Source organism: Rhinolophus ferrumequinum, chromosome 13 (assembly GCF_004115265.2).
Source record: "Rhinolophus ferrumequinum isolate MPI-CBG mRhiFer1 chromosome 13, mRhiFer1_v1.p, whole genome shotgun sequence".
In the NCBI taxonomy this organism is placed as follows: domain Eukaryota; kingdom Metazoa; phylum Chordata; class Mammalia; order Chiroptera; family Rhinolophidae; genus Rhinolophus; species Rhinolophus ferrumequinum.
Genome location: NC_046296.1, coordinates 46096458 through 46110126, shown reverse-complemented (window position 1 = coordinate 46110126; position 13669 = coordinate 46096458). Strand labels below are relative to the sequence as shown.

General features: G+C 34.9%; 1 protein-coding gene across 1 annotated transcript in view; it reads right to left on the bottom strand.

The window, feature by feature from the left end:
• Positions 1–13669, bottom strand: part of PRKD3 (protein kinase D3) — a 56257-nt gene that overhangs the window by 11237 nt on the left and 31351 nt on the right. The window contains exons 9-14 of the mRNA XM_033124670.1: positions 12604–12727; positions 10962–11039; positions 9636–9912; positions 7373–7425; positions 5721–5793; positions 4646–4752 (exon numbers count right to left, since the gene is read on the bottom strand). Coding sequence (XP_032980561.1) covers positions 4646–4752; positions 5721–5793; positions 7373–7425; positions 9636–9912; positions 10962–11039; positions 12604–12727 — 712 coding nt within the window. The remainder of the gene's footprint in view (positions 1–4645; positions 4753–5720; positions 5794–7372; positions 7426–9635; positions 9913–10961; positions 11040–12603; positions 12728–13669) is intronic.

Below are 13669 nucleotides of genomic sequence, written 5' to 3'. Positions count from 1 at the left end.
TCTGAATCATGGTTGGTGCTTTAAAAGATGTTTAGAAAATGAAAAAGAAGCGCAAAATATGGTTTACTAATAAACTGAAAACTTAATGCTCCAATTTACTAATCAATTAAAACATGGTATTCCAAGCAGCAAAATAAGTGACACAATTTTACAGTAGATAAAAGTGAAATAGTCCACAGTGGTGGGTGTGATAATGACAGTAGTGGAAAATTCAGAATGTAACTGTGTTCAACTTAAGAGTTGGAAGCGTGCCTGGCCGTCCTCTATGCTGTAGTTGTCTATCTCTTAAGGTTCTTTTTTCCCTCCTCCTCCTTTAAAAACACCCATGCACACACAAAAACACAAGTATATATACTATAACATTATTCTCCTTTCTAAACAACTTCTTCTATTTGTGTAAATAAATGTCCCATTCTCTCTGGAGTCTCTTTTAGTAAATTATACTTTCACAGAGAACTAACCATTTTCTCCACGTTTTCAAATTTATCTGACAGTTACACAAGGTAGTATCTTAAGATTCCCTTAATTTATTTTAGTATTCCTGGTCATCTCCCCAAGATGTTTTTGTATTTTATTTTTTTGATTAGGTTGGCTACTTATTTTATTGTTATCCAATCCCCCAGAGAACCTGCTTTTGGATATATTTTATTTTCTGTATTAAATTTATTAATTTCCTGTTTTATCTTTGTTAATCCCTTCTGCTTTTCTTAGGTTTATTGTTCATTCTTAAACTTCCTGAGTTGGAATCATTTATTTTTATTCTTTGTTGCTTAATATTTGAAGTTATAAAGCTTTCTCTGAGCAATAGCCCAAAAACTCTGATATACAATATTTTCACAATTATTTTCAAAGTGGTACTCTGAAATCCAGATTTTGCTCTTTGACTAAAAGATTAAGATTTAAAAACTTTTTTATATGGTGGGGGCTTTAATTTTGAAATTTATTTCAAGTTATATTAAGATCAAAGAATATTATTTATTATTCTCTGAATATTTATATTTTAATATTTATATATTCAAATGACTGGTTATTTGGCATAATGAAATTTGCACTCTTCCACTGTTAAAATGCCCTTCTTCAATTCATTTAATGTGTTTTCCATTAATCTTATCAGATCATGACCCCCTTGGCTTTCTTTCATTTGAGAAGATGACTAGAGAGCAGACAACTGTAGGTCTGAGAGCCAGTTCTTATTGTGGTACCGCTTCCTGCATGTACCCCTGCTCCATTACCATTGTTTCTGGAAAAACTTCTACCTATTTTGTAGGTCTGAACTCTCTTGTATTTTTATTAAAGAAACAGTATGCTTTTCCATTTATCATTTTTCCTGTAGCTTTTGGATGACTTCCGAGAAGGGGAAAATGCTGAATTTATACCGCAATGTTCAAATTCATGTTCAAATTTCCTTCCAAAGTTTCTGATAACATTCCCCCCCCCACCGTGTATTAAATACAAGTAGCCGTGACAGCACCACACCTTTTCTGCCACTACTCTCCTACCCTCTTCAGACAATAGCAAAAGAAACATTTTACTAATTACCATCTCTCTATGAAATGAAAGTAAGTCTCCATTTCTTCCCTGCCCCACAATGTGCTTCCCAGATGTGTCCATGTTGACAGTTTTTATAAGTATGAATCCTTGTCCATACATAACCATACATAGACAAATATAATGTACACATTACCTTAAGAAATTACACAGATGGAGTCATTCCATACTTTTAAAAAATTTAATGTTATAGATAATTTCCCATATAGATTTATTCAATAAATATTAAATGAGTATTTGCTATGTGCCTAGTACTATGTAGGTAGTCTGGATTCACCAATAAACAAAACGGACAAATAGCTCGTCTCTTGGAGCTTCTTAATTCTAGCAAGGTGAGATAGACAATAGGTAATAAACAAGTCAATCACCTAGTATGGAGATGATAAGTGCTATAGCAAAAAGACACAGTAAGGGAGTGCAGGGGTGCAGGGAGGGTTTAACGCTGAATAGAATGCAAAGGCCTCATTGAGGAAATGACATTTGGGCAAAATCTGGAGGAGGTAAGGGAATACGCCATGCAGAAATTGGAGGGAGGAAGCATTCCAGGCAGAGGGGACAGCTAACGCAGTCACTGAGATAGGACTGTAACTGGCAAGTGTGAGGAATAGCAAGAAAGTCAGTGTGGCCATCATCTGGAAAAGAGGTGCAGTTTGTTGAATATGGTATCTGCAGTGGAAGTTCTTTCAAGAGATTTTGGTTCAGCTTAATACAGAATAGTCACAGATGTCTAAAAATATCTTGTGCTCATTTCTATTAATTAAACGGACAGACATACAGAGCCTATCAACCAACTGCTCAAGGGCCAGGCTGGATGTTCCTGGGTAAACTGCAAGGTCACTTCTAAATTAATGATTCTATATATTTTTCCTTCCTGCTACCAGAAAGGTCAAAGCTGTGGTGTCAATGATATGCTTAGTCTTCACCTATCCTTTCTCTATAAAGATGTAGATGTAGGGAAGAAAAACTACGGATAGCAGCGGAGCTGCAGATGAAGATTACAGTACCGTGGTACTCTACAGGTGCAGCCAGCCTCTGAGGTGTACTTGATGAACAACCCGGGGCAAAGACGGGAAAGTGAAGATGACACGGCTGGCAGGAGGAGGAGGGAACCAAAGAGTGGTGTGAGTGTATGGGTTCCTTTCAACCCATTTGAAAGTCTAGCCGAAATGCTCGTATGACTAAATGTTGTGGAACTAATTTCAGTAAATGAGCTATCTGAAAAAAGTTTCCTTTTATAAAATGTATTTACCACATTCAGATTGTACTGAGAGAATTATAATTCACATACAAAGTAGGCTAAAGTTGCTCTTTACACTGTATATATACAGAAGAATCCGCAGTTTACACACTGCAAAGGAATAAATGAAGTCACAATTTTATGTGTGTACACACACGCATTCGCGTGCGTATACACACACACACACACACACACACACACACACACACACACACACACACACACACGCAGGTCCAATTCGGTAGAGCAGAGAGCATGTGGTTTGGAGACAGATTCAAACTCTGAACCTGCTAACTTCCAGCTGGGTGAGTTTGTGAAAAAGTAGTATAGTTTCTGGCACAAAGTAAGCCATTCACTAAATATAAAAATGTAAATATTTTATATAAACAATTTGAAGAGAATCTACAACAAAGACAGTATTGTATTAAACTTAAGATGACGATATTTTATTTGGAGACACGCTGCGATCACTTACTTCTATTCCCAGTTGGGCAATTTGAAAGAAAATAACCAAAAGGATATAATAATTGAAAGAAAATAACCAAAAGGATATAATAATGTTTCTACATTGTGCATTATCTGGAAATTCTTATATTTAGTTATTATGATACAGTTGATAACATGGTGGGAAAGAGCTTCAGTGTTTAGTTCATAGGTGTGTTTGTACTCAAAGTGACAAGAAATCAAACTTTAGGAATACAGCCTTAATATTTATTTTTTTTGCATATTAGTTGGACAATAAGAAAGATTCCAAAATTAGATAAGAAAAAGATTCCAAAATCTTAACAATATATTCACACTCTAATACAGAGCCTGAATGCTACTAATGTTCTATTTAAGGTAGCTCTCTTTGTAGGAGGAGGCAGCCTTGAAGTGACCACAGGTAGCTTATAGACCAATCTTTTGATTATCACTCCTCTGAAAAAGAAGTAAGGCAAATGTTACTACTAGTGGCCAATAATGTAATAAATGTAAAATTAATTAGGTGTTTATAAGTTTCTTACCTTCTTCTTCAAGGAAGCGTAAATTCAGTAAGCTGTGTCTTCTTGAACTTCACCCACAAGCAAATGGGGCACTGACAGCATTAACTATTACATCACCATGATTTCGTAAATATTATGCAAAAGCTACGTAATGAATTAATAGAAACTTGCATTATTAGAATTTAGAAAACAAAAAAGATAAGTATTTTAGACAAATACTTATCAGAAAAATTAAAAAATAAAGCTAAATTTTAGTCTTCTAGATGACCCCCAAAAGAGGTAAAAATGTTAAATGAAAATAAAAACACATAGTAATTTATTTTATGGGATTTAAGTCATTCCTAATACATCTTTAAACGTATCTTAATGGATTAAACCATTATAAAATTAAATCTTTAGGGTTTTGAATACATACAACTTTTAAAAGGTGAATAATTTTTAAGCAGTCTTTATTTTTATAGTAATTACTATAATAGTCAAGCACCTTATCTGTGAGACTTGAGTGGATATAGCAATGGCCTAACAACATGTGGTAGTAGATGTATCAAGTATTTTGAGCTCCTGGAGTGATGAATTAAGAATGAAAGTTTATTTTTTAAAAAGGTTTTACTTATGAATATGTATTCTAAACAAATTACTATCAGAGCAAAATAATGGCAGTCCTTGTATCTCCTAGCTTACTGTAATCTAATTTTTCCTTTTAAAAAAGAACTTAAGGAATTAATTCAGATGCTCATCACTCTTTCGCTGAGGGAAAAGGTCATGAGATGAGAACAAAACCAAATGAAAAACAAATCTTACCAGTACACTAAACAGTCTTGGATTTAAAACTCATGAATCAAAAATTAAAACCAATACAAAACCACTTTTTTTTTACCTGTAAAATAGCCACTTCATTACGGAGTTGACTTTCCTGTTTTGTGGGGAATCTCATCTTATCAATTACTTTAATAGCCACATCCCTTCCAGTCTTTCTATGCTTTCCTATTTTGAAAAAAAAGTATAGAAAAGAAGCAAATTGATAGCTCATACAATACAAAAGTTTTACCACAAAGTTGTCCGCACTGAAATTTATATGGATTTACTCTTACATTTCTTTTCCTAGGCTTATTTTGTTCTTTCTCTTTCATTCACCTTTAATTTTAAGAAGTAAATTATGTTTTCCCTGTATAGTATTTGCTCCTAATAAAGCGTATTTCATTATTTGAAAAGGTAAGAAATTTGAATCAACTTGTTTGTTGAAAAATAATCTACCTTATTAAATAAATGATAGTTAACTACCCTGACCTAGTATTCAGAGATTGTCAAAATGGAAACCTTGTATTAGTGAATTAATTTTTTTTGAGATTCACTGAGTCAGCACAGTGATTTAACCGCATGTTAGAACAAGCCCGGAGGCAGTAAGGCCATGTAGGAGACTACTGTAATAGTCTTGGCAAGGGATGACAGTGACTTAACATTTTTTTGTATAGTGGCTCATAGCTTATAAAGTACTTTTATGTACATTAAATTTAATTAATATTAACGACCCTGTGAGCTATGCTGGTCAGGTTTTATTAGAGCCATTAAACTGATGAAGACACTGAGGCACAGTGAGGTTAAATGACTTTGCAATATCAATATCCTAAGGCACACAGCTGGGTAAGATTTTAGGTTTCCAGACCTGATATAACATTCATGCCAACAGCAGAGAAATGGTGCCATTTGTATTGGAAAAACAGTAGGGCACACATTTCAATAAATACAAGGCTTCACAGCCCAAGATAAACTTCAAACAATTTTCCCCACACAAACATCTTTATGTATGAGCTACCAGAAGAGATAAAGTACGGCGATTGTGAAACTAATTTTCTGAATCTTTCTGTTACTTAATTGGGACAGCTGGCAGATGTTTTAAAATTTCACCATTTTTCAATAGTATGTACTATATGCAAAAGTCTGTAGTCACTTACCTCCATAAACGATGCCAAACTGGCCTGAACCAAGCACCTCATCTGCAAAGATCTGATAAACAGTACTGATGTCCTATTAAGGAAAGACAAAGTAGTAATATTAATTTACCTCTACAAAGCAATGTCAACATCTCTGACTCCTTTCACTCAAAGACTTAAATACATTTTTATTTTTACGATAGAGGCAACTAATTTCCATAAAACTATTTTATGAAACTTAGGTTTTCTATGTCCTAGAAAAGTAAGCCTTATTTTTATACTATCACTCTTAATGTGCAAGTATACTGTATCCTGTAAGACCTTTGGGGGAAAATGCTTCAAATAAAAAAAGTCTTATATTTATTAAGTAGTGATCTATAACAAGTAAACTTAGTCTCCTAGGCCTAAATTTCCTCATTGGTAAAGGGGATATAATGTTAAGTTGGTGCAAAAGTAATTGCGGTTTTTGCAATTATTTTTTTCTTTTTCTTTTATTTTTAAAAAATTTTATTGGGGAGTATTGGGGTATAGTGTGTTTCTCCAGGGCCTATCAGCTCCAAGTCCAGTCGCCGTTTTCAATCTTTAGTTGCAGGGGGCACAGCCCACCATCCCATGCAGGAATTGAACGGGCAACCTTGTTGAGAGCTCGCTAACCAGCTGAGCCAACCAGCTGAGCCATCCAGCCGGCCCTCCAGCAGCTCAGCGGCAGCTCGTCGTCTTCAGTCTAGTCATGGAGGGAGCAGCTCACTGGCCCACGTAGAAATCGAACTGGCAAGTCTGTTGTTCAGAGCTCGCGCTCTATCCAACTGAGCCATCCGGCCACCGGATGCAATTATTTTTAACCTTTTAAACTGCAATTACTTTTGCACCAACCTAATAACGTCTATCTCACTGGATTTTTGAGTAAATAAGGATATACACAACGTTGCAAGATGTCCAGTGCCTGTCATAAAAATCAGTACAACCGACCTTTGAACAATGCAGGGGTGAGAGGGTTACCAACCCCTACATAGTCAAAAATCCACATATTACTTCTGACTTCCCCAAAACGTAAGTACAGTCAGCCCTTCACATCTGAGGATTCAATCAACCATGGGGTAATAATACTGTTTTCAATCTGTGGTTGGTTGAATCAACAGGTGTGAAATTCAAGGATACAAAGGACCAACTGTATTTATTGAAAAATAAAGTGGACCCAGCCAGTTCAAACTTATGTTGTTCAAGGGTCAACTGTAATTCCAAAAATCCCAATTTCCTAATTTCTCTTTAAATTAGGTAAACTTAAATAAACTATTAAATCCCCTGGGACTTGGTGTTCTCATCTGTAAAAAGGTATTGGTCTACATCTGTTAAATCTGTTCTAATTTTAAAAATGCCAATTCTTTTATGATTATCAACATTTATTGAGCATCAACTGTATACAAGGCTCTGTGATAGGTCACTAATTTGTAAAACAGACCTATGGGACTTATGATATAGCAGGGGAAACAGAAAAATCTATTAAAAAGATAAACAATTCAGAACACCATATCAAGGTTAAATCAGCATTACAATAAAGGCTATTATAACACTTTATCTTTACTAATACACCAGAATAACCTATATTCCCCATTCCCTCTGAAAAGCACATACTGATGTCTATAGCAGCATAACAAGCTGTAACTTTTACTTACCACATTCTCCTGGATCTGACAATTAGATACAGAGATACTGGTAGACAAATCTTCTGTAATATGTAAGAATGATGTATGAGAAAAAGAACAAAATTATTAGTATATTACTTAACATTAATATTTACTGATATGTGAATGCCCACAGTATATAAAATTTTAAAAACTGGCTAACATTCAGTTAATATAATATAGTTACATTTGTTACAAAAAAAAAAAAAAAAAGACAGAAATCCACACATCCAACACTAATCCAGCATGAGGAAACTGGTTAAATAATATATGAGACGTCCATACAAAGGAATACTAGCTAAACATTTGCTAGGGTAGAGCTGTCAGTACTGAGTCAGAAAGCTACCCATGACATATTATTAAATTAAAAAGGTAAATTGCAGGGTAATGGCATTTGAATTAAAAACAAAAATATGATTACTTCTGGTGAATGAGAGAGGTGGGGTTGGGGAACAAAGATTTTAGTCTTTATATACTTCTACACTGCTTGGATTTTTTCCAAACATAAAAAGCATATGCATTACTTCAACAAAAATTTTAACATTAGGTAAATCTATATACTGACATTGAAATATGTCTGCTATATATCAAATAGTGGAAAAAAGCAAGTTGCAAAAAGAACACACAGAATATGACCACATTTTTTGGCAAAAATAAAAATATGACAATACAGTACAGATAGTACTATTATTATTCCCACTTTAGAGAACTGTAGAGGCCAAGATCACAGAGCTAGTAAGTGGCAGAACTGGAATTTCACTCTCCAGAATTCTCACTTAATGCTTCTGCAATTCTGCCTTTAGAGATTCTTAATCCTAGTGAAGGGGTCCATGGATGGACTTGAGAAAGTCTCTAAACCCAATTATATATAAATTTCTGTGTATGTGCCTGTATTATATTGGGGAAAAGGTTCATGATTTTAATTAGAATGTATGACAGTTCTGTCTAAAATCTCCAATACTTACGAAACACTGTGAATATCCATCTATTTACTCTCTAATAATTAATACTAGACACCGAATATGTTCACGGTCATTACCTTATCCCTTTGATCACACTTGTCTCAAGTAGAGTTAACACTACCCCACCCACTTCTCCGATTTAGCTCCACCTATCCTAACCTACTGGAGATTTAAGCTCAAGTTCCAAATAAAGTCTCTGTTTACTCTTCCTGTCCACACTTGAGGTCCTCAAGTAATGCATTACTTTTTTTTTAAGCTTTTATTTATTTAAGTGTGTTTTTCCCAGAGCCATCAGCTCCAAGTCAAGTAGTCGTTTCAATCTAGTTTTTGAGGGTGCAGCTCAGTGGCCCATGTGGGAATCGAACCGGCAACCTTGTTAACCAACTGAGCTAACAGGCCGCCCAAGTAATGCATTACTCATTTTTGCACTCTACTACTTTATCCCACCATTTAACACATGTATATATGTCTTATCCCCCTAAATAGCTTTTAAAATTTCTGTATTTCTTTTGTATTCTAGATTGGGTCCTAGCATAACACTAAAAATAGTTGCATAAAATAATATAGCTGAACTGAAATAAACTGTATTTAGAAACTGGTTGATATCTATTTCAATTTAAATATATTTGTCTAATAAATGAATTGTTTCCCCATAAAAAACAATGCCAATGGGGGGGAAGTGACATTATACTATGGCTTTCTGATTAAGTGTTCATTTGAACCACTACCAAATTTAGGTTTTATTTCATAAATTTTGCTGGTGCAAAGGACATATGTTTCAATAATTTTTTAATATTTCTGAATGTTTTAATTCAGTTAAAAGAAATACAGCACTTCTAATTTCACAGATTTCATGACTGTGATGTGAACCATAACTCTTTATAGCCTGTTATATCCCACCATGAAGCAAAATGCTAACACTAGTAGGTTACTTAATCTGATGAGAATTCGTGGATGCCAAACACTTTTCTATACATTACAGGTTCTCTTTCATTTAACACTGACAACCCTATAAAGAAGGTACGATTATAGAAGTAAGCACTTGTCTAAGATCACATAGCAGGTGGGCCGAGTCAAGATTTAAATGTAGGGAGACTGACCCTGGAGCCTCGCTCTGGGAATGGCATATTTACACTATAACCAATATAATTTTATAAAGGAATTAACTAATGGTATTGCTGACAAAAGATGAAGTGTAAAATGAGCATTAAAAATACATACAGAAACACAACCACACAACAAAATGCTTAAGAACCAAAGGGGAAAAAGCCACCAACAAGCTTATTGCTTACTGTGATCTCTCCCTTGCCCGGGAGACGTGCAAACACTGGCTTGAGGGGTGACAGGCATGAGAGCTTGGCGAATTGCTTTTTCCCAGCTCTGTGCTACATCAAGTCCAACTCCAGTGGCAGCAAGAACAGGATTGTGAGAGCTGTCCCCATTGTTCTCGCCAACAAAGTACACCATATTATCAGTGATGATTTCAAAACAGTGTGGGTTGCTGCCTTGTGAAATGTTTGTGAAATCTTGTGGTGAAGATATGCGGAGAATTTCTGAAAGTGGAATTTCCTAAAGTAAAAAATTAAGCATTGGAAAATATAAATACTTCTTTGTTTTTATTTTCAAATACACTAAACAATCAAAGACACGATTTTCAATAAATGCCATTAAGATAAGCGAACACAGTATGTGGAACATGGAACAGTCAGGTCTTCTGATAGTATCTGCCTTGAATACTATCAGCCACGACAAGGACAGAGCATGGAGTAGAATAACTAAGTCAGTGACTCAGGACTAACGTAGGTCATTAAAATGCAAAGGAGGAGGGGATTTAAGCCAACGGCCACTATATCCAACACCTGTCACTTTCCAATTGTCTTTAAATCAATTCAACTGACTCCTCCTCTGCTGGCTGCTGTCCGCAAGATATATCCCCCAAAGGAGTACAAAGCAGAAATAACAGCAGCAAATCAGAATGTCCGTGTGGGTTGTTCAAGTACTCCATTCTAGTTCTGTCCATAACTGTAACGGTCAGTTATGTTTACTCCACTTCCTAAGGCAAAAAATTTATTTAAAAAATCCAACCAATTTAAAGCAAGTCAATAGTTTCTATTCTTTTTCTTACAGATACAACTGCTACACTTATAATCTTGTTTGGTGTCAGTCTGTGACATGGTAAGCAAAGAAGACTATACAATGTAGATGAAGAGGCAAAAAAAAGTATTTGGGAACTGGGGCCTAAGGTGAAATGGAAGGTAAGAGAAACACCAAATACATCACTGGCCTCTTCTCCATCGGCAATAATCATGGGAGTGTCTGAATAGTTTAATCTAAGTCATAGTATCCAGAAGTAAAGCAGCAGCAACCTGTCAGGCAGGCCAAAAACAAAGGAAGACACATCAAAAAACCACCTTTGTAGCAGGACTGGTGTGTGGGGGTGAGATGGAGGGGTGGAGGACAGGTGCTTCCACAAGGAACTTAACAGTGACTTCTATAAACTATTTTAGTCAGACTCATAATATGCACATTCTAATAACAATTAATGAATATTATTCAGATATATTTGGAAAACATACAATACTTTGATGTACATATTTTAAAAAATGCGAAATCTTTACCTTATAATACTTTGATCCAGATTCGTTTTGAAACAATGTTAGACATTTGCTGTCAAGTCTCCAATAATGCCTCTTTCTCTATAAAATAAAGAATATAAAACTGAAGGGTTCAAAAATAATGATTCCTCCAAAGCATCTGTACTTTCCTTTTCCTTTCACTTCTATTCATAAATTTGTACTTTTTAATAGGTTTAAAATTCATGAGGTTTAAAATTCTGAAAATATGTAAAGGATATATAGTGAAAAGTATGTTCTACCACTCATATCGCACTCCTACCCTTACTCCAGACAGCAGTGTTATTAGGTTTTGGGAATCCTTGTAGAGGATTTTGTGTGCACACGCAAATGTATATGTATATTACACACACACAGATATATAATTCACTGATAGGCTAAATTTCTTCTAAAGGTTGGCTTGCTGGGTTGAAAGATATGTGTACATTTAATTTTGCTTGACAGAATTAAATTATCCTACACAAGATCTGACCCAATTTATAGGCTCATTAGCAAAAGGAAAGTACTGTTTACTCAGCCTTCACTAATGCAGTATGTTACTAAACTTTTTGATCTTTGCTTTGCTACACTCATAAAAACTGGTATCTCAGTGAAATTTTAAATTGTATTTTAAGATTAAGCTCTTATGTTTAAGAGTTATTTGTATTTCCTTGTCTGTGAACTCTGTTGGCTTTTCACTTAGTAATATGCATTTAAGGCTCCTCCATGTCTTCTCATGGCTTGATAGCTTATTGCTTTGGCGTGCTAAATATTTCACTGTCTGGATGTATGACAGTTCATTTATCATTCACCTACTGAAGATCACCTTGGTTGCTTCCAAGTTTTGGCAATTATGAATAAAGCTACTATAAACACTCCTATGCAGGTTTTTAGATGGACGTAAGTTTTCATCTCCTTTGGGTAAATAGCAAGGAGAGTGATTGCTGGATCATATGGTAAGAACATGTTTAGTTTTGTAAGAAACTGCCGAACTGTCTTCCAAAGTAGCTGTGCCATTTTGCATTCCCATCAGCAATGAATGAAAAGTTCCTGTTGCTCTATATCCTAGCTAGCATTTGGTGTTGTCAGTGTTCTGGATTTTAGACATTCTAATAGGCCTGTAGCGGTATCTCATGGTTTTACTTTGCCATTTCCCTGATGACATAGAATGTGGAACATCTTTTCATATGCATATTTGCCATCTGTGCACCTTTGTTGGTGAGGTATGTGTTAAGGTCTTCAGCCCAATTTTTTAATCAGGCTGTTTTCTTACTCTTGAGCTTTAAGAGTTCTTTGCATATTCTGGAGAATAGTCTTTCATCAAATTTCTCTTTTGCAAATGTTTTCTCCCTGTCAGTGGCTTGTCTTTTCATTCTCGTGACATTGTCTTTCACAGAGCAAAAGTTTTTCATTGTAGTAAAATTCGGCTTATCAATTATTTCTTTCACAGGTTATGCATTTGGTGTCACATCCTGAGACCCTTTTTGAATCTCTATGACTCTACCACTTTGTAAAGACAGTACATTAAATATTCTGCCTTTTAAAAATTCTTTACAAATGTATATTTCATTCTCATTTTGATTTAAAAATGCACAAAAAAGCACATAACAAAGTTTGACTACCATATGAAAAATGTCTGATTACTGACCAGGGTGTCCCTGCTGGTGTAATGGACCATCCATCCTTCCTTCACCATCGTGCTGCTCTTCCTCTTTGTGTGCTTGATGGATTGTACGACCCTCATTAGTGGAATATTATTGCTTGTTGATGGACTAAAAAAATATTATTTATGATAAATATTGACCATTTCAATTTTTAAAAAATCGTATATATACTATAAGTTCATCAAGCCTTTTTAAAGATAATTGAGCTAAAAATTTTCAAAAGTTTCTTAGGAAGATTAACAATGACTTAAGAAGAAAATAAATTAATCCTTATGATAATACAGTTGATCTATAAAAGACTAAGATAATACTGTAAGTCCTCATTTGTCATAAATATTTTCTGGAGGTCACAAAACATAAGAACTCAATGAACAGATCAGAAAGAATCCTCCCCACTGAGAAGATCAGGCACCTGGGAAAGGGTCCCATTTGGGACTGCTGTTGAGTAAGTGCCTGCCCTGGGCAGTATGATGAATTAGTAAATTCAAACCAGACAAAAAGCAGGTATACCTATACTCAAATGACACATTCGCTTTCAATACCTCTTTGTTGCCAATAAAAAACAAAACCTGGGAAAATGTGAACATTTTACTACAAAGTAGTACATCCTATAGGGCTACATATACAAAACACTAAGTTTCTATTAACATAGAGAATACTTAAAAGTTTTTTCTAATCCAATAGCATTTTTACAAAGTGCTAAAAGCTAGATTAATTGTAATATGAAAACTGCCCTCAAATTCGTCACCATCATCCTTGGGCAATGCTCAGGTCCATATTCTTACTGTTGCTTCTAACATTGGGTAATCTCCCTGAGTAAAGGCTGTGTGAAACTGGTTGCTTTAATCGGTAGTTCAATTCTGGCACCTTGTGGAGGCTGCTCCACAGCGAGACATTATATCTAGACTACATTTAAGTAAAGCATTTTCTCTTTAAGAAAACAGGATTTTCATACCTTCACATTTTGAGTGGATGGCAAGAGTGATATAGTTTATTTCAGAAATACTGTGGTGCACGTACAAGAATTAGCCACAACTTAATTAGATTTTA